The sequence below is a fragment of the Dasypus novemcinctus genome, chromosome 3, assembly GCF_030445035.2.
Source record: "Dasypus novemcinctus isolate mDasNov1 chromosome 3, mDasNov1.1.hap2, whole genome shotgun sequence".
Classification (NCBI taxonomy): Eukaryota; Metazoa; Chordata; class Mammalia; order Cingulata; family Dasypodidae; genus Dasypus; species Dasypus novemcinctus.
The window spans coordinates 3,695,372-3,713,851 of record NC_080675.1 but is presented as its reverse complement, the minus strand read 5'-3'; the positions used below and the strand labels follow the sequence as shown (position 1 = coordinate 3,713,851).

General features: G+C 42.7%; 1 protein-coding gene across 4 annotated transcripts in view; it reads left to right on the top strand.

Moving 5' to 3' along the window:
• Window positions 1-101: 101 nt before the first annotated feature.
• WDR20 (WD repeat domain 20) overlaps window positions 102-18,480 on the top strand; it is a 70,609-nt gene continuing 52,230 nt past the window's right edge. For 3 of the 4 annotated variants that reach the window (XM_004454128.4, XM_058291481.2, XM_058291476.2), the window contains exon 1: window positions 129-423. In XM_004454128.4, coding sequence (XP_004454185.3) covers window positions 175-423 — 249 coding nt within the window. In that variant the 5' untranslated portion in view covers window positions 129-174. Of the gene's footprint in view, window positions 424-18,480 lie in introns of all 4 variants that reach the window. The other variant, XM_058291487.2, reaches the window with a different exon arrangement.

The following is an 18,480-nucleotide window of genomic DNA, read 5'->3' as shown; positions in this document are numbered from 1 at the left end:
GCCGTAAACAAGCCCGCCCCTTCCTTTCGGCCCGGCTCCGCGGTGCCGACCAGCGGGTGGGAGGGGCTAAAAAGAAGAGGCGGGCGGGGGGGGTGGGGGACGAGAGCCAGGGACGGCGCCTGCGCAGTGGGCGTGATCCGGGCACTTAGGGCAGGATGAACGCTGCTTTCCAAGATGGCGACGGAGGGAGGAGGGAAGGAGATGAACGAGATTAAGACTCAATTCACCACCCGGGAAGGTCTGTACAAGCTGCTGCCGCACTCGGAGTACAGCCGCCCCAACCGGGTGCCCTTCAACTCACAGGGATCCAACCCTGTCCGCGTCTCCTTCGTAAACCTCAACGACCAGTCTGGCAACGGCGACCGCCTCTGCTTCAATGTGGGCCGGGAGCTCTACTTCTATATCTACAAGGGGGTCCGCAAGGTACCGACCCGGGCGTCACCGGGGCCCGCCAGCGGCGTGGGCAGAGGCCGGGAACAGGGCGGTGACAGCGGGGGCCAGGGTGACCGACAGGGGTGGCCGTCGCTCTTACTTTTGAGTGGGCCGGTAACTCCACTGGGTTGCTCCCGAGTAAAGGGGCTGTTTAGGAGTGAGGAGGTGTTGGCGGTCGATAGGGCCCATGGGGTGTGGGGTTCTGGCTGAGAAGCCCCAGAGGAGTGGGCTGCTCCCCTTGGGCAGGTCCGTCAGGCTCTGACAGGGCCGGTGAGCGGGCCTGCGAGTCCCCGGAAGAGGTGGGGTGGCGGTCTTGTCTGCTCAGACCGCGTCGCCTCCCAGGAGGGCTGAGAGTCTCGCCCTGGGTTATGGAACGGGGGCGCAGGAAGGCTTGGGAAGGTCTGTTGTAAGGCGGAACCAGGGTTGAGAAGCCGAGGACTGAGACTAGGTCAGAAAGGACTGCTCGGCACGAAGGGCTCCTCCACTTGCTACCGCACTGACACTTCCTCAGAACCTCTCCTTGTGGTTTTAACACTTTCTATTTGCAAAAACATCCGAGAAAGGACGGCTGTCGCCGTCTCCGCCGAGGAAGCCTTTTCCTGAGAGATTGTTAAAGAGGATTATCTTGTCCCTTACAGTGTGGGAAGGGCTGAGTACTACGGTTGGGAGGTTGAAATGAAACGATGTTGCCAACGAACTGAGCTGGTTCTGTGTGAGCGTACTCAGATTAATCTTGTCCAACGAGTCAGACTATGTCCCAAACAGGGAGAGATATACCTTAAAAGCTACTTTATAGGAACTTTCCTTCTTGGCGGGGCGACTTAACATTAATTCTGTGAAGTATGTAAACATTCTTTAAAAATATCTCTTTAAAAGCAGCAACTTATTAGAGCCTCCCCCCCCATTCCACCCTATTGACTACACAACTGTGTTCTCATTGAGAGCTGCTTGCTTTTGAGATTATGGTCTTTGACTTAACTCTTGGAAGAGTGAGGAAATTAATGTACCCCCACAGCACCTCGGCTTGGGAAAAGATGTTAAAAGATTAATTTACAGGTGTTCGGTTAGAATGAAACTTAATTGTGCACATTGAAGAGTGAACATTCCCTAGGATTTAGTATTTCCAGATCCAGTAGTGTTTTGCTTGGTTATGAGAACTAGGGAAGTTCTCATGGTATCTGAATGTATCACGTTTTCTTATTCTTTCAAGGTGAATCTTTTTTTGGTTGGCATTTGTAATAAGCATATTATTATGTTTGGAGTATGCCATTAGAAGTTAAGAAAGTAAATCATTTACCCTTTTTTCCCCTTTTGTAATTGCGCAAAGATGAAGTAGTTAGTAATCTTGGAGGTGAATTTTTAGTTGTAGTCCCAATTTTGTGACTGACTTGTTGGATAACCTTGGACATGGTATTTAACTTCTGTCTTCTCCTTTTAAAAAAAGAATATTGTAGTGCATATGTTGTAATTGATATAATATAATGGCTGTGGTGAATTTTAAAACCCAGAATCATTTAGTAGGTGCAAAACAGTTAAAATAAGCATTTAGAGTGACTGTCGAACAGGAAGCTGCCATCTTGACATTGATATTAGGCCTGAAAGGATCAGCTTTTTCTCTGGAAGTAAGTTTAGATTTTAAGTTATTAAAATTTATATTGATATAAAAATACAAAGTGGTTAAAAACTAAATTCATTGACAATGTAGGCATTTCCCTTTTAAAAAGTTTTCTTTTAAAACCTTACGTACTTTTATATTTTTATATTTCTGAAGCACTTTAATGATGAGCCTTTTCTGGTCCTGGTTTGCATCATAAAACAGGGCTTTTGCCTGAAAGTCTGGTTAGAGCAGTGCTCTCTTTCAATAGGACACTATTCACTGAAGGGTAAAACTAAGAGTTTTTTCCAAAACTACACCCCAAAAAATGATCCTAAGACAAATCCTGAACATGTAAATTACCTTTACCTCCATAATTTATTTGAGCACTTTAACTTTTTTTGTAAAATTGCATGTGGCCATGTCTTATAAATACATTTACATTAAATGGTGGACGTTTCAGCTCCCTCCTAGACATTGTAATTTTGTTTTGTTTTTGTTTTCCACAAATGACTTTGCATTTATTTTTTTGTTATTTCTGCATATATTGTTTTTGGGATTCTTTAATTTCTGATTTTATAAAAAAGCAATTTATCCTTAATCAGAAAACCAAGATTTATTTTTTGTTATTAGGAGTTGTAAATTTGTTTTTGGCAGTTGGTTATTTCTACTGCCCACCCCCCTCCCCCCCATTTTTCCTTGAGGAATATAGTTTTACAACAATATGGATCATTCAGAAGGTCATTTGGATGAATAAATTCAACTTAAATTTGTATGTAAAATGAGTGAAAATAGGTCTTTTAAAAAACTTAAATCATGTACTATGTGCTGCCATTCCTGGAGAATGGAGAGGATGAGTAAGTAGTCTAAAACCTAAGCCAAAGAGTGTAATCTTGTCCTTTTTAAACATTTACTTCTCAGATTCTAGAGCTAGCAGGGACCTTAGTGTTTATGTAGTCCCACCCCCAGAGAAAACCAAGGCTAGAGAGGTCCACAAACCTGTAATAAAAGTTTTCCCAGGGTAAGGGAATTAAAACACAACTGAATCTAGAGAACTGTTTTAGTGAGAAGTGATTGGACAAGCATTTTGGTCACACATATCATGTACTCCAAAGCACTTTAGAATTTACCCTGGCATTTTGCCGTGTAGCATCTCATTTAATCTTCACAGCAATCCTGTAAGGGAGATAGCATCTGCTTCTCACAATCGAGGAAGTTTGGAAAGGAGTTCCCTTGTGTGAAGGATGTAGTTTTGTGAATTTATTTTGCTTAACTAAGGCAGTATAAACATTGATTTAATACAGACACTAATCATTTCAACAAAGATTTGAGTGACTGCTGTAATAGTAATTGTATTAGACAGGGTGATGTGAGGGAGTCAAAGGTAAGCAAGACACTGTCTCCCAAAGAACTTTCAACCTCTAGCTTCAAGCACTGTGCAGCATACTTTGTCCCCTGCCCCGCCCCCTCCTTTTCTTATGGATTTTTTTTTTCTTTTTTCTTTTAGACGGTACTGGTACTGGGGATTAAACCCAGGACCTCATACATGTGAAGCAGCCCCTGAGCCACACACGCTCCCCTTTATGAAGTTTTTGTTAGGTAGCAAGGCCTATTGGATCAATGCTCTCATTTTATGGAGATCTGTTTTTACATAAATGTGAATGACCTGCATTGAGATCACAGTTTAAACATCACTTTCTTCAGTAAATCCTCCTTTGAATTCCCGGGCTAGATTAGTTTTCCTCTATTACGTGTTCTCATGGCATCCTGTACTTTGCTTACCAGTGCTCTTCTCAGTTTGTGATTCTGTTTGTGGATAATCTGACTGTCTCCTCTATAAACAAAGCTCCCTTAGAATCAGGACTAAGTCTTTCCTGCTCTCACTGTATCCCTGGTGCACAGCGCAGTCCTGTGTCCAGGAGAGAGGAGGCCCTCACTGCGTATTTGTTGAATGAATGACAGTAAAGCCATACCCATCCATGTCATGATTTAGATTTTTGGAAGCTGAAAAACCTATCCAATCTGGCCCCCAAAGTACTTGGGTATTTTTAGTACTTCACATCCTTTTAAAAATATAGTTAGTAGGTGACAAATTTAGCTTTTTACAATTGGAATGTTGTGTAGCAAGAGTCATTGAAGTAATGATGGGAAGTAGTAGGAATGCACAGATTACTTTTGCTGTATTTCTGTCAAACCATGTTACCTATGAGATTTTGTTTGTATGCTTCTGTGCTAAATAATGCTTCTAGGAAAAGAAAAGCATCTTTCTACTGGGGAGATGTCTTCATGCCTTGAATTCATTGTCTCTTTCTTGAATGGTAATTGGGAAGGGTAGGGTGTATTGTGAAAACAAGTTGAAAACATTCTGATGCCAGTTCTTTATGTTAGAAAGAGCTTTGTACTCACCACCCTGGGATGAAGCTGGAGCCAGAGGAAGAGTCATTTGATAACAGCTAAAATGTTTTTTAGAGCCAGAGCTATCCAGGAGCATAATGGGTTGACCTGGGAAAGAAGGAGCATTCCGTTACTAGAAATGTGCTGTCTCTTTGTCAGAAACTGCAGGACCAACTGTTGTGACATCGGAAGAAGTCTTCTTTGTGTTTAAAGTGCCCCCCCCAACTGACTTTAGATACTGGACTTTTCCAGAGAAGATAATGGTCACATCCTTCTCCCCATTTGTAATTTCCACATCTCCCTGTTGCCCATTTATAATTTAGAAAGAGGCTTAAAAGTCTAGAAATGTTTATGTCAAATTTACTTTGAGAAATTTTGCCCTTAATTTAATAGGGGACATGTGGGATTGCTGAATGAGTGGAAACCTGTATTTCTTTGCTATTAAAGGCTAGTTAATGACTTCTGAAATATTGATAAGATTGAGTTATCTGACTATTTACTCTTTTATACTGAGGAGAATGCATCTTTTTTTTTTTTTTTTTAAAGATTTATTTATTTATTTAATTTCCCCCCCTCCCCTGGTTGTCTGTTCTTGGTGTCTATTTGCTGCGTCTTGTTTCTTTGTCCGCTTCTGTTGTCGTCAGCGGCACGGGAAGTGTGGGCGGCGCCATTCCTGGGCAGGCTGCTCTTTCTTTTCACGCTGGGCGGCTTTCCTCACGGGCGCACTCCTTGCGCGTGGGGCTCCCCCACGCGGGGGACACCCTTGCGTGGCAAGGCACTCCTTGCGCGCATCAGCACTGCGCATGGCCAGCTCCACACGGATCAAGGAGGCCCGGGGTTTGAACCGCAGACCTCCCATATGGTAGACGGACGCCCTAACCACTGGGCCAAAGTCCGTTTCCCGAGAATGCATCTTAATTCATCACTTAAAGCAGGCTTGAGAAAGTTTCACATGATAGCTTAGTTCTCTTAACCTTAAGTTGTAAGGTGATAGTGATATTTTGAAAGACTCCATGGGTGGATATGAGCATTGTAAGAAGCTCCCAAATATATCTGTGGCTTACCTTTGAAATCCATGAGATAGTTATGAATATCATTCTTTGAGCAAATATTTATGGAGCACGCCTACCAGGTATGAATACTATTGTAAATGCTGGGTAGACAAGAAATGTTATATTTATTACCATTGAGTTTATCTAGTGATTTAAGTCTTATTATGCTTTGGTAGAGACCTTGAGCAAGATTCAAAACAGTGGATTTTGTCACTGACTGGTTTGGCTATATGCCTAAAGAACCTTGTTTTAAAAATAAATGCAAGGGGAGCAGATGTAGCTCAAGTGGTTGAGTTCCTGCTTCCTATGTACGAGGTCCTGGGTTTGATCCCCAGTACCTCCTCTAAAAACAAAAACAAACAAAGAAAAGAACCAACTCTCATTGGGGAGTGGATGTAGCTCCGTGGTCGAGCACCTCCTTCCCATGTACGAGGTCCTGGGTTCAATCCCGGTATCTCCTTAGCGTTTTTTAGTTGATGTCTTAGAAAGTAATTTATTTATATTTTGATGAGGTTAATTTTTTGCAGAAATACAAGATGTCCTATTTGGTTATTCAGTAGAAGACATTAAAAACAGAAATAAATTTAACTGGTGGTAAGCATTCTCAGTTTTAATTTTCAAGACAAATTAGCTGAGCATATCAGTGACAAGTTACTTCATTGGAATAATTGACACTGACTTTTAAAAAAATTTATCTTATTTATCCCCTCCCTCCTTTGTTTTACACTTGCTGTCTGCTCTCTGTGTCTGTTCATTGTGTGCTCTCTGTGTCTGTTTGACTTCTTTTTAGGAAGCACCAGGAACTGCACCCAGGACCTCCCACATAGGAGGGAGGCACCCAATCACTTGAGCCACATCTGCTCCCTCCTTGCTGTGTCTCTCATTGTGTCTCCTCGTTGTGTCATCTTGTTGTGTCAGCTTGCCACACCAGCCCATCACATCAACTCGCTGTCTTGCTTGACTTCTTTAGTTGGCACTGGAACCAAACCTGGGACCTTCCATGTGGAAGGTCATCCAACTACTTACGACATATCTGCTTCCTGGCATCTTCTTTTTAAAATAGGTTCAGTAGAATCTTCCTTTTAGAATCTTCCTTTTGATAATCATTCATCAAGCGTTTATTGAACACCCATTATATACAAGGTACTGCTCTCTGCTGTGGATGATATGGCATACTTCCTTTCTGTAAGGAATTTGTATCCTTGTGCTGGTGACTGCAATAAGTAGAAAGCGTGTGCTCTGGAAGTGGCATAAGCAATACAGTATCAAGTGGAGGTAGGGTTAAAGGCGAGGTGGAGAAATAGTCTTCTGCCCAGTAAGAGAAGAATATTGGGTTGAGTTTCAAGTAGATGATTTGCCTCAAAATATTGTATACAGATCATGTTTTTGTAAATTTTAAAAATTTGTGGCCTTATATTTCTATTAATCATTTCAGAAATTCTTTATTTCTGATTTGTGTTTTAGTTGGCAATTATTCGTACCTTTTAGCATTTTTGTTAACTTTCTCAGTTTCTCTCCATTGGTGGTTTTTAAATTGAGTAATATTTTGTAGTATATAGTGCCAATTCTATTTTATAAGTATGGATTTTCTTAAAGTAGTATATGCTGTACTAAAAACATGTCAAATAAGTCTGTGCTACATTCATCTTGTTTTGTAGCAGCAAGAAAGTATACCTGAAACTGTAGGTTTTAATAGGAAAAAAGCAAGACTCATTCCTAAAGAATGAATTTCTAAGGCTTTTGTATTTAAAAAGTAAGAATCATTCAGGAAGAGAGAGTGTTTTACTTTTTAGGTGACTATTTTAACATCTTCTCACTTACCCATACTTTGAATTATCCTGTGACCCAAAGCTGTTTTTCTTTTTGTTAGTTCACAGCCAGCTTGCTGTTCTGCTGTGCTGTGCTTTTGTCCTGCTACTGCAAAACTGGTACAGGAGCTTGTTCTCTTTACTTTGAGATCTGCTTCAGAGGCCCCTTGCTGGCCTGATGTTTCATTCAACAAATATTGGAGTGATTTTTATGTGAAATGCTGTGTACCAGACTATCGGAAATCAAACAAGTATGAGACATGGGCCCTGACCTTGAGAGGATTATCATCTAACCCAGAAGACAAGATGTCCACACACACATTCAATCTATAAAGATGTATTAAGTACCTGCTCTAAATTGTTGTGGAGACAGCCTCTGCCATCAAGCAGTTCACAGTCCATTGGAGTAATAAGTGGCTGATTTATTCAGCTAATGTTTATTGGGTCTGTGAACCCAAAGACAAATGAGACAGAATCCCTGGACTGAAGTGCCAACAATCTAGTGTTGAGACGGGCAAGTGGGACAACCTCTGTAGGGCAGCTCATGGAAAGCACTCACAATTGAGCATTGCCTGTACAGTATGAGAGGGTAAATGCAGAGCCTCAGCAATTTACAAAGCCTTTTCATTTTATCCTCAGAACAGTCCTTTGGCAGCAAAATTTTTTTAACCATTGGAGAGATTGTGATATGTCCATAGTCACTCAAGTGACTATGGCAGAGACTGGTGGTGATTCCAGGGTCTCTGATGAGGCCTCCTGCTCAGGTTTTGTGTTAAAAGTGAATTAGTGCAGGAAAGTGGATTTGGCTCAATGGATAGAGCGTCCGCCTACCACATGGGAGGTCCAGGGTTCAAACCCAGGGCCTCCTGACCCATGTGGTGAGCTGGCCCATGAGCAGTGCTGATAGGCGCAAGGAGCGCCATGCCACACAGGGGTGTCCCCTGCATAGGGGAGCCCATGCGCAAGGAGTATGCCCTGTAAGGAGAGCTGCCCCACATGAAAAAAGTGTAGCCTGCTCAGGAGTGGTGCCGCGCACACGCAGAGCTGATGCAGCAAGATGACGCAACGAAAAGAGACACAGATTCCTAGTGCTGCTGATAAGATTGCGAGTGGACACAGAAGAACACACAGCAAATGGACAGAGAGAGCAGACAATGAGGGTGGGGGAAGGGGAAATTAATAAATAAAAAATCTTAAAAAAAAAAAAAAAGTAAATTACTGCAAGGCAGCAGGCAGGCCCTGTTGAGTGATGCTGGCATTGTTCCAGAATGGGAAAGGGTGGGCTAGATAGGAAATATTTTCTAGAAGAGATGTGGCACAAATACCCTCCTCCTTATCCTGGGATATTGAGACATGAGCTGAACATCCCTGGAGTACTGAAGAAGGAGATGGCAAGGTATGAGATAGCTCATGTGATGATAGTGGCTGATGTTTATTGAATGTGTATTGTGGGCATTGTGCTGAGTGTATTCAGGCATAGTCTCACTTAATCCTCACAAACAATCTTATCAAAGATGAAAGAACTGAGGTTTTTAGAGATCAAATATTTTGTATAAGGTCATAAAACTAGCAAGCAATTGCCCTGGGGTCTGTTTGACCCTAGAGTCAGTGTGTTTTAACTGGTTAGCATGGGATTTGGAGTCTCGAGGTGCTGTGGTCCATCCTGTGTCCTCTTTAGAAACCCCTTATACTAGCTTTTTACTCTGCCAGGGATGCTCACTTCGAGTTTATGCACTTCTGGCTCCTTGCCTTTTAGGGCACAGCTTAAATGCCATGCCCTCAAAGAGGCTTCTCTTGACCATTAGTTCAGAGTGGCCTTCGAGTCACTTTTAGTGACATAACCCATTTAAAAATCCTGTGTAATGCTTATGGCTAGTATTTTTAGGTTCACTTATACATTTACAGTCAGTCTCCTATGCTCCTTATTGAATGTAAGCTTCATGAGAGCAAGGCCTTTTCTGCTTTATTTATTGTTGTATCCTCATCTTGGCACTTAAACAGTGCTTGGCACATTGTTGGCATTGAGATATTTATTTATTGAATGAATGCATGCTGTGTTGCCTTTTTGTTTGTGTAGGTCAGAAGGAGAGATACCTAAAGAGACGTTGATTCACTGACAGGTGTGGGGTCACCAGCAAAAGCACGACTCGTTTAGGATCTGGTTAGGAGAGATGGAGCAAGGTTGGCTTTACTGGTGGGCGTCGGTTTTCCATAGCCAGTGGGTCTCAGTCCATGGGCATCACAGGTTCAACTTGCCGCGGCCCTCTCTGTTGTGCACCGTAGCGGAAGACCCTCTCCCCGCCTGCCAGGGACAGGTGTATCACTGGGGTATGAGCTGGAGTTATTAAATATACCCACAGGAATCAGATTGTCTCCACTGAATATTTACAAATGCTTGGCACCATAGGAGAGGGAATGTATCGGCAGTCCCCTTACCTCCTAGGGATTGTGTCCTATTCTGAGCACAGGATGTATTTGTGGGTCCCAGAGAAGGGTGACCAGCAACACTAGGACTGTTCCCTATACTGTTTGTTTGTAAAGTATTCTTTATTATTAGTGAGGATAGCTTCACAGTTTATAAACATTTACATAGAGCTGCTTACTGGAGCTCTGTAGAGGTAAGGCCAGGCACTCATCATTGTTATTCCTACTCTATAAAAGAGACAGAGTCAGAGGATTTACAGTACCAGGTTGGTAATGGGAGGATTAGGACTCAGAGTAAGACTTGCAACTTTTTAAAAAGATTTATATATTTATCCCCTCTTCCCCCCTCCACACTCTCCGGTTGTCTGCTCTCTGTGTCCATTTATTGTATGTTCTTCTGTGTCTGTTTATCTTCTCTTTAGGCAGCACTGGTAACCGATCTTGGGGCTTTCTGGAGTAGGAGAGAGGTGCTCAATCTTTTGCACCTTCTTATCTCCCTGGACTTCTGCATCTCCTGTTGTCTCTCCTCTGTGGCTCTTTCTGTTGCATCATCTTGCTGTGCCAGCTCTCTGCTCGGGCCAGCTTGCACACTGGCCAGCACTCCACTTGGGCCAGTTTGCTGCATGGACCAGCTTGCCTTCACGAGGAGGCCTCGGGAATTGAACCCTGGACCTCCCATGTGGTAGATAGGAGCCCAGTTGCTTGAGCCACATCTTCTTCCCAAGACTTGTAACTGTTTGTCGAGCATTTACTCCCTACTTAAATCTGAAGCAGCCATCCCAGTAGTTCTAAGAATATTAAATAGGCCACCTCATGTTTGGAGTCCTTTTAGCAGTTGAGGTTGAGATTGCTCCACCATGACTTATATTGCCTATTGTATGACAGTTGTGTGACCTTGAGCAATTGCTTAGCATCTCAGCAGTTTTCCTTTATTGTGACTAGTGATGTGAATATCTGTCCTGCCCACTTCACTGTTTTGTTTTTTTAGGATTAAATGAGAAAATTATGTAAAATGTTCTTTGAAAATTCACAAGGTTATATATGCAATGCAGTATATTATTCATCCACAAAAAATGAATGATGTTCTGACTGACACATGTGACAACATGGACGAAACTTTGAAGACATGTAGCGTGAAACAAGCTAGACACAAAAGGACAAGTATTGTATGATTTCGCTTATATGAAATAACTAGAATTCGCAAATTCAAAGAGATGGAAACTAAATTACAGTTTATAATGGCCTGAGGGGAGGGGACAAATATAGAGTTATTGTTTCATGGGTACAGAATTTCTGTTTGGGTGATGAAAAAATTTTAATATTGGATGATGGCGATGGTAGCACGATACTGTGAATGTAATTGATTTTACACACAGAAGTGGTTAAAATGGGAAATTTAGTGTTGTATATATGTTGACACAATTTTTTTTAATGGCTAGATATAATATAAATGCAAGATATTTTTTATGGTTATGGAAGGGCTGGAACTCCCTTCTTATGACTTGCTAATTGACTGCTATTTTCTTTCCTCTAGAGCACTGTAAGGAGAAGGGAAGGAGCTGGGTAAGAATGGAGAGAGTAGAGCTAACCTTAGAGACCAGAGGGAGGTTACAGGAAGATTACTCGGAGAGCAGTGGTAATTTTGAAAGGGAGATGAGACTCTGGGGAGAAAGAAAAGCAAACAAAAGGAGCTCAGCCTTATCCAACCTTCTGTAAGAGACTTGCAGGTGGTGTCTGCTACTTTAGATGATATTCATTTATGAAGGCCTTTTAACCTTAATAGAATTTAGGGACTATGTCAACCTGGATGGGAAAGATAAAGACCTCTTAAATCTTTATTTTTGCTAACCTCTAACTGAAATTATGGTCGCTAGTGGATTTCCTACTTAGATTCTGTTATTCAGTACAGAATAAACTTCCCTAATCTTAAATTTGTTCAGTGTACTGTAATTGTGTTTCAGTATAATTGGCTTCTTCTGTAAACTTAGGTATTTAAAAATAATCTTGTGAGGAGTCCACGGCACATTTGTGTGGCTGAATGTAAGAGGATAACTGGTTTCTGACATCAAGACATGAGAAACTTATTTTGTTGGCTCCACGAATTGGTCTCAGTAGTACCTGTGTTGGTTTTTGATCCCTGGTTGATAATCTAGAATCCTCAGTTGTCCGTGACATTTTCTCTTCTTTCTCCTCATTCTCTTGCCCTTCCTGCCCTAACTGGAGGGAGGGGTTGAGAACTACTCTGCAGGTTGCCTCTGCGTTCTAGCCACTTAGCACAGTGGATTACAATGTGATGTGTCTCTCTGTTGCAGTGGGAGCTCAGAGGTTTTGGCAAGATGACATCTGAACTGCAAACCAGATGGATGGGTGGGCTGAAGGGGGAGGGGATTCTAGACCAAGAGAGCCAGAAGCCCAAGGCCTTGGGGCCCAAGCACTGTGGGGCTTGACGCTTGTGCCAGGCTGGGAGGATGGGATTCCTTTCCACATTGGCTGGGCCCTAGCTTCTTTTAGAACCTCTTTTTTTAGTTGGATTTAACAATTTTTAAATGTATTCTCATTCTTTTGTTAATATACTTCTGGTAGTTTATAATCCTCCTTAAGACTCATTGGATTGTACCAGTGCTGCCCCTCCTTGTTCCCCTGCTGCTTCCCCGTTTCTTGAATTTTTGCTCTTGCCACAGCGCTGTTCCCAGCATTACTTCTGACTTACTTGTCAATTTCAGTAGCTATGTAGATGACCCTTCCAGCTTGTTGGCAGCTAAGGTTTTTAAGCTTTCTCCCCCAGTGCTTTTTTCTTCCATCCTACCTTAGTCATCCACTCCATAGTTATACCTTAGATCCTTACATCATCAAAGACCACAACCCTGCCGTAATCTATTTTACATTTATGTGGCTCCAGTGTCAATCTATAAAACAAGATTATATTCACAGAGGGCTAGTTTCCATTTCTCTCCTCTCCCCTCAGTACCTTCATCTCCCTTCGGATAGACATTTTGTTTTGGTTCCATTTGTCTTTCTGTTATAAGAATAAGATGTTTGAGCAGAGATTTGAAGAAATTGAGGGGCATATTATATATAGTGTTTTGTATCTTGTTTTTCTGCTAGATAATATATGTTGGAGATTTTTCCATAGAGAGCTTCTTTACTCTTTCTTACAATTGCTTTATACTGTATGCTGTGAATGTACCATAGTTTATTTAACCGGATGACTTTTTAAGATTTATTTTATTTCTTTTTCTCCCCTCACATTTGTTTACTCTCTTATGTCCATTCACTGTGTGTTCTTCTGTGTCCACTTGCATTCTCGGCGGCACTGGGAATCTGTGTCTCTTTTTGTTGCATCATCTTGCTGCATCAGCTCTCCATGTGTGCGGCACCACTCCTGGGCAGGCTGCGCTTTTTGTGCAGGGTGGCTCTCCTTGCGGGGTACACTCTTTGTGCGTGGGGTACCCCTACGCAGGGGGCATCCCTGCGTGGCATGGTACTCCTTGTGTTTGGCAGCACTGCATGTGGGCCAGCTAACCACACAGGCCAGGAGGCCCTGGGTTTGAACTGTGGACCTCCTGTATGGTAGGTGGGTACTCTATCAGTTGAGTCACAACTGCTTCCATAGATGACTCTTTTTTTTTTTTTTAAGATTTATTTATTTATTTATCTCCCCCCCCCCCCACCCCGGTTGTCTGTTCTCTGTGTCTATTTGATGCGTCTTCTTTGTCCACTTCTGTTGTTGTCAGCAGCATGGGAATCTGTGTTTCTTTTTGTTGCGTCATCTTGTTGTGTCAGCTCTCTGTGTGTGTGGCACCATTCCTGGGCAGGCTGCACTTTCTTTCGCACTGGGTGGCTCTCCTTACGGGGCGCACTCCTCGCGTGTGGGGCTCCCCTACGCGGGGGACACCCCTGCGTGGCACGGCACTTCTTGCGCACATCAGTGCTGCGCATGGGCCAGCTCCACACGGGTCAAGGAGGCCCGGGGTTTGAACTGCGGACCTCCCATGTGGTAGACAGACACGCTAACCACTGGGCCAAGTCCGCTGCCCTAGATGACTCTTGATTGTCCTTTTTTTTTTTTTTTTTAAGTTATAAAACAATGCTGCCATGAATAGACCTGTGTGTAAATTGTTTTGTGTGGAGGCAGGTATATCTGTAAGATAAATTTCCAGAGGAAGTATTGCTGAATCAAAGGGTAACAGCACTTGTATTTTTGATAAATGTTGCCAAATTGCCCTCTATAGGAGTTGCACTGTTGTGCTCCACATATGTGAGAGTGCCTGTTCACCATGGCCTTTCCCACAGATCATGTTGTCAGACTTTTGTATTTGATCTGATAGGTGAAAAATTAATGTAGTTTGTTTTTTCCCTAGGGATGGGTGAGATTGAGCATGTTTTTCTATATTTAAGAGGCAAATGTATTTTTCCTGGGAACTGTCTCTTTCATGTCCCCTGCCCATTTATTTATTGGGCTTTTCGTTGTAGTAGGGAAACTAGTTCTTTGTCCTTGAGATGAGTTACAGATTTCCTTCTTCCTAATCTATCTTCAGACTTAGCTTATGATGTGTTTGTTTCTGTTTTTGCCTTGAAGAATTTTCATATTTTTGTAGTTAAATTTATTAATCTTTTCTTTTACAGCTTTTGGATTTTGAGTCACAGTTTATTTATTAACTGGTTAACCAGTTGTCCTCCAAGGTTTAAACTGGAGGAAACAGATTTACATTTTTTTTAATATTTGGGAGTTAGGTTTATAAGAATTTTCTAGAAGTAAGAAAGAACACTGGGATGTGCTGTGAAAGGAGCTGGTGGACTATTATTTACTAGGGTTTTTTTGGGATTTAGCATACCCTTGTATATTATAATGTTAGGGATATTTTAGTCTACAAGTCAGAGGGAGCTCAATTCAGACTAGCTTAAACTTTAAAGGGGATTTATTGGCTTATGTCACTAAAACCTCCAGGCATGGTTTGATTGGGGCCCTAGCTCTGTTTTGCTGAGATTCTCTTGGTTCTGCCTTGTTGTGTGTCACCTGGCTCAGGTGGCAGTAGGGTGGTAAAGGCTCTAGGCTTCATGCCTCTTTACCACGTGGGCCAGAATGACAGCCAGTATCCAGAAGGAAGGTGAATAGCTCTTCTTTTTTCACAGCGCCCCCAGCAAACAACCCTCTTTTGACTCATTGCCCTAAATTGGATTACTAGCCCCTTCCTGAACCCTCTCCTGAGGCCAAGGAAATAATTATGCACTGGTTATCTGCCTCTTGGTTAACTCAAACTTTGGCAAGGGAATTGATTGGATTATCCAATACCCTGATTGCTCTGGAGCACAATCTAGAACTGGGGTGACTACATGCCGGAAGAGGACCGGAAGAGGACAGTAGGTCTAGGGCGAGATTCTAGATAGAGCACCCAGAACTGCATACTAGGCTAGGGTCTCACACTGGATTAGGTACTGGGGATCCAGATGTAATAGTCATTGTTCCTTTCCTCAAGAGAAGAGCTTGTGGTGAGATGAACAAGTAAAGCAGGGCTTACCGTGCACTGCTATTGCACACTGACTGATGGCAGCTTTGGCCACCCTGTTTGGTTTGGAAAACTCCTTCCCTCTAGCTGGTTTACTACTATGAATGTTGTCTCACCTTTTCACAGAGTGTTGGAATTTTTTTTTTTTTAAGATTTATTTGATTTTATTTATTCCTCACCTCCCTCCTGCCGCCTGCGCTTGCTGTCTGCTCTGTGTCCATTCGCTGTGCGTTCTTCTGTGTGTGCTTGTCCTCTCATATTCTCTTTAGGAGGCACTGGGAACTGATCCTGGTACCTCTGATGTGGGAGAGAGGCACTCAGTCCCTTGAGCCACTGCAGCTCCCTGGTTTGTTGTGTGTCTTATTGTCTTTTCTCTGTGCCTCATTTTTGTTGTATCATCTTGCTGTATCAGCTTGTGGTGCAGGCCAGCTCTCTGTGGTATAGGCCAGCTCTCTGTGGCATGGGCCAGCTCACCTTCACCAGGAGGCCCCGGAAACCCAATCCAGGACCCCCCATATGGTAGATGGAAGCCCAGTCGCTTGAGCCACATCTGCTTCCCCAATGTTGGCATTTTTTGTTTGAATTTCTGTCTCCTCACTTGATTGGATCTTGAGGGAAGAGACCATATCTTACTCATCTTCATAATGACTCCATATGTGCCTCTACATAATAGGCAAGTTGTGTTCCTTAAATTAGTGGATTGCTGGAGGTCCTAGTCCTCCAAGAATGCCTCAGTTGAGTCCATTAGATAATCTTTAGAATCCCTTTCACAAGCCATATTTGGTCAGTGTTAGTTATCAAAGCTCACAGATGTGGGCTTGCCAGCCCCTTTTGCATTGATTAAGAGGCTCTTAGACTAATTAGTCACAGCCTTGAATAAGGACTGACCCAGGAAGTGGCCTTGTCTAGTGTTTTGATTGCCTGGAACCAGCTTTGTACTGAAACTGTGTCTTTCTTATCCTGGTGTCCTAGATGAAAGTGCTCACACTCTCCCAGAAGAAAAGCGGCTTTGCTACTATCCCTTCCTGCTTCTTTCTGCTTAGTTATAGGAATTGCATAATAACTTCTTATGTTGTTCTCTTTTCTCTGGATTCTGAAGTACGTGTACACAGGTAGCAGTATTAGCTCAGACAATTTTTAAACACTGAGTGTTGTGCTCAGAGCTTTCCTTGATATTTCCCAGAGAGCTAAGAGAGCAGGGGACAAGCTGAGCTGGAAAGGATTCCCAGAGTCTTAACTGATGAGCTGCAAAGCACAACGCTGGGCTAGGCTCAGGTCTGTTCACATCGCCTCCTGGAGCCTCTGCCTCTTGCCCCCTTTCCTTCCTCTTTCTTCCTCACTGCTGTATGTTGGCTCCTGGCCACCACAGCTCATTGAAGACTTGGGCACCTGACCCAGAGCCTTCCTTTCCACTCCAGCTCCTGCCATCATCTTGGCTGGTTTCATGTCCACTTGTGTGACCCATTGAGCACTTTGGCTCCTCAGTTTCTTCCCTTACACATCCATCCTCAGTGTTGTCTTCTAGTCCACCTCTGCCACCCTTGCCCTTAGTCATTAGCTGAGATGCTTCAGCTCCAAAATCACTAATTCAGATAGAGTTTTTTAATCCTTCGACTCTGTGATCTCAGCACCCCTTGCTCTAATTTCCTCAAGGTACTGGCTGCTCAACTTCATGTTCTTAGATCACTAGACAGCATTCGGCCACAACTTCCTTGTCCTCTGGGCAACATTTGACCCAGTTGTCCTTTTTTTTTTTGAACACTCTTATCTTGTCACTTAATTCCAATTTTCTTCTTTCTAGCCTATTCATTACTTTGCCTCCTTTGCCAGTTCTTCTTTTCAACCTTGTCTTTAAATGTTGGGTTTCCTTAATGACTTGGTCCTATTGGCTTGTCTTTTCTCATTCCTCTGATAATGTCTCTATTATATCTGAAATTCAATTTCCCTATTGTTCCTAAAATTGTTTATGCCTTTTCTCCCATCCCCTTCCCCCAAGGAAAATTTATTTATTTTACTAAATTAATCCAGTGTGTATTCCCCTGAAAACACAATGTTTGGCCACACTGTCCACATGCTCCAGCAAAGCTTCACCTCTTATCATTACCAGGTCCAGATTTTCTTTCTTGATAGTGGCTCTGCCAGTTCCTTCTCTTGCTAGTATTGTGTTTTGCTTTCTTGACTTTCTGTCCTTAGCTACGGATATGGCCTCCAGTTAGAACTGTGGCTCCCCTTCTCACCTGCAGAGCTGTGACCTGCTCCAGACCCACTGTGGCACTGACAACATTTCTCTGGCTTCGTAGGGAGCCACTGGGCTTTAGTCACCCACTTGAGCCTCACCTCATTCTTATTTTTTCTTGAACAGTCTTGCAAGAGTTTGTCAATTTAAAATTAAGGTTTTTTTCCCCTGAAGAATTACCCAACCCCATTCTTCTATTTCATTAATACTTGTTGTTATAGTTACGTTCTGCTTTCTTTTTTTAAAATATATTTTTTATTTATTTTTAAAAGATATGTAGATCACACAAAATGTTACATTAAACTTTATGCTTTCTTTAGGTTTACTTTGTTCTTTTTCTGGCTTACTGAATTGAAAACATAAATTTTCAGCCTTTCTTGCTTTTTTTAATGACTTATTTATATATACAGGTACGATAGAAGTTCCACCCCCTTTTTTTTTTTTTAAAGATTTATTTTTTATTTCTTTCCCCTTCTTCCCCCCAATTGTCTGCTGTCTGTGTTCCTTCACTGTGTGTTCTTCTGTGTCCACTTGCATTCTTGTCAGTGGCACCAGGAAACTGTGTCTCTTTTTGTTGCGTCATCTTGCTGCGTCATCTCTCTGTGTGGGATGCCATTCCTGGGCAGGCTGCACTTTTTTCGCACTGGGCAGCTCTCCTTACAGGGTACACTCCTTGTGCGTGGGGCTCCCCAAGCAGGGGACACCCCTGCGTGGCACGGCACTCCTTGCGCTCATCAGCACTGCGCATGGGCCAGCTCCACACCGGTGAAGGAGGCCCAGGGTTTGAACCGCGGACCTCCCATGTAGTAGCAGTCGCTCTATCTGTTGAGCCAAATCTGCTTCCCAGAAGTCCCTCTCTTGCTTTAGTATACTCCCATGTGTTAGATATATGATAGTATCATTATCTTTAAGGTCTAAATATTTTATTTCCATTTTATTTCCGTTTAATAATTCTAAGCATGCATTTTGAATTTCTAATCCTGGTATCTGACCTTTTTTTTGATAGATTATCGTATTTGCATTCACTGATCAT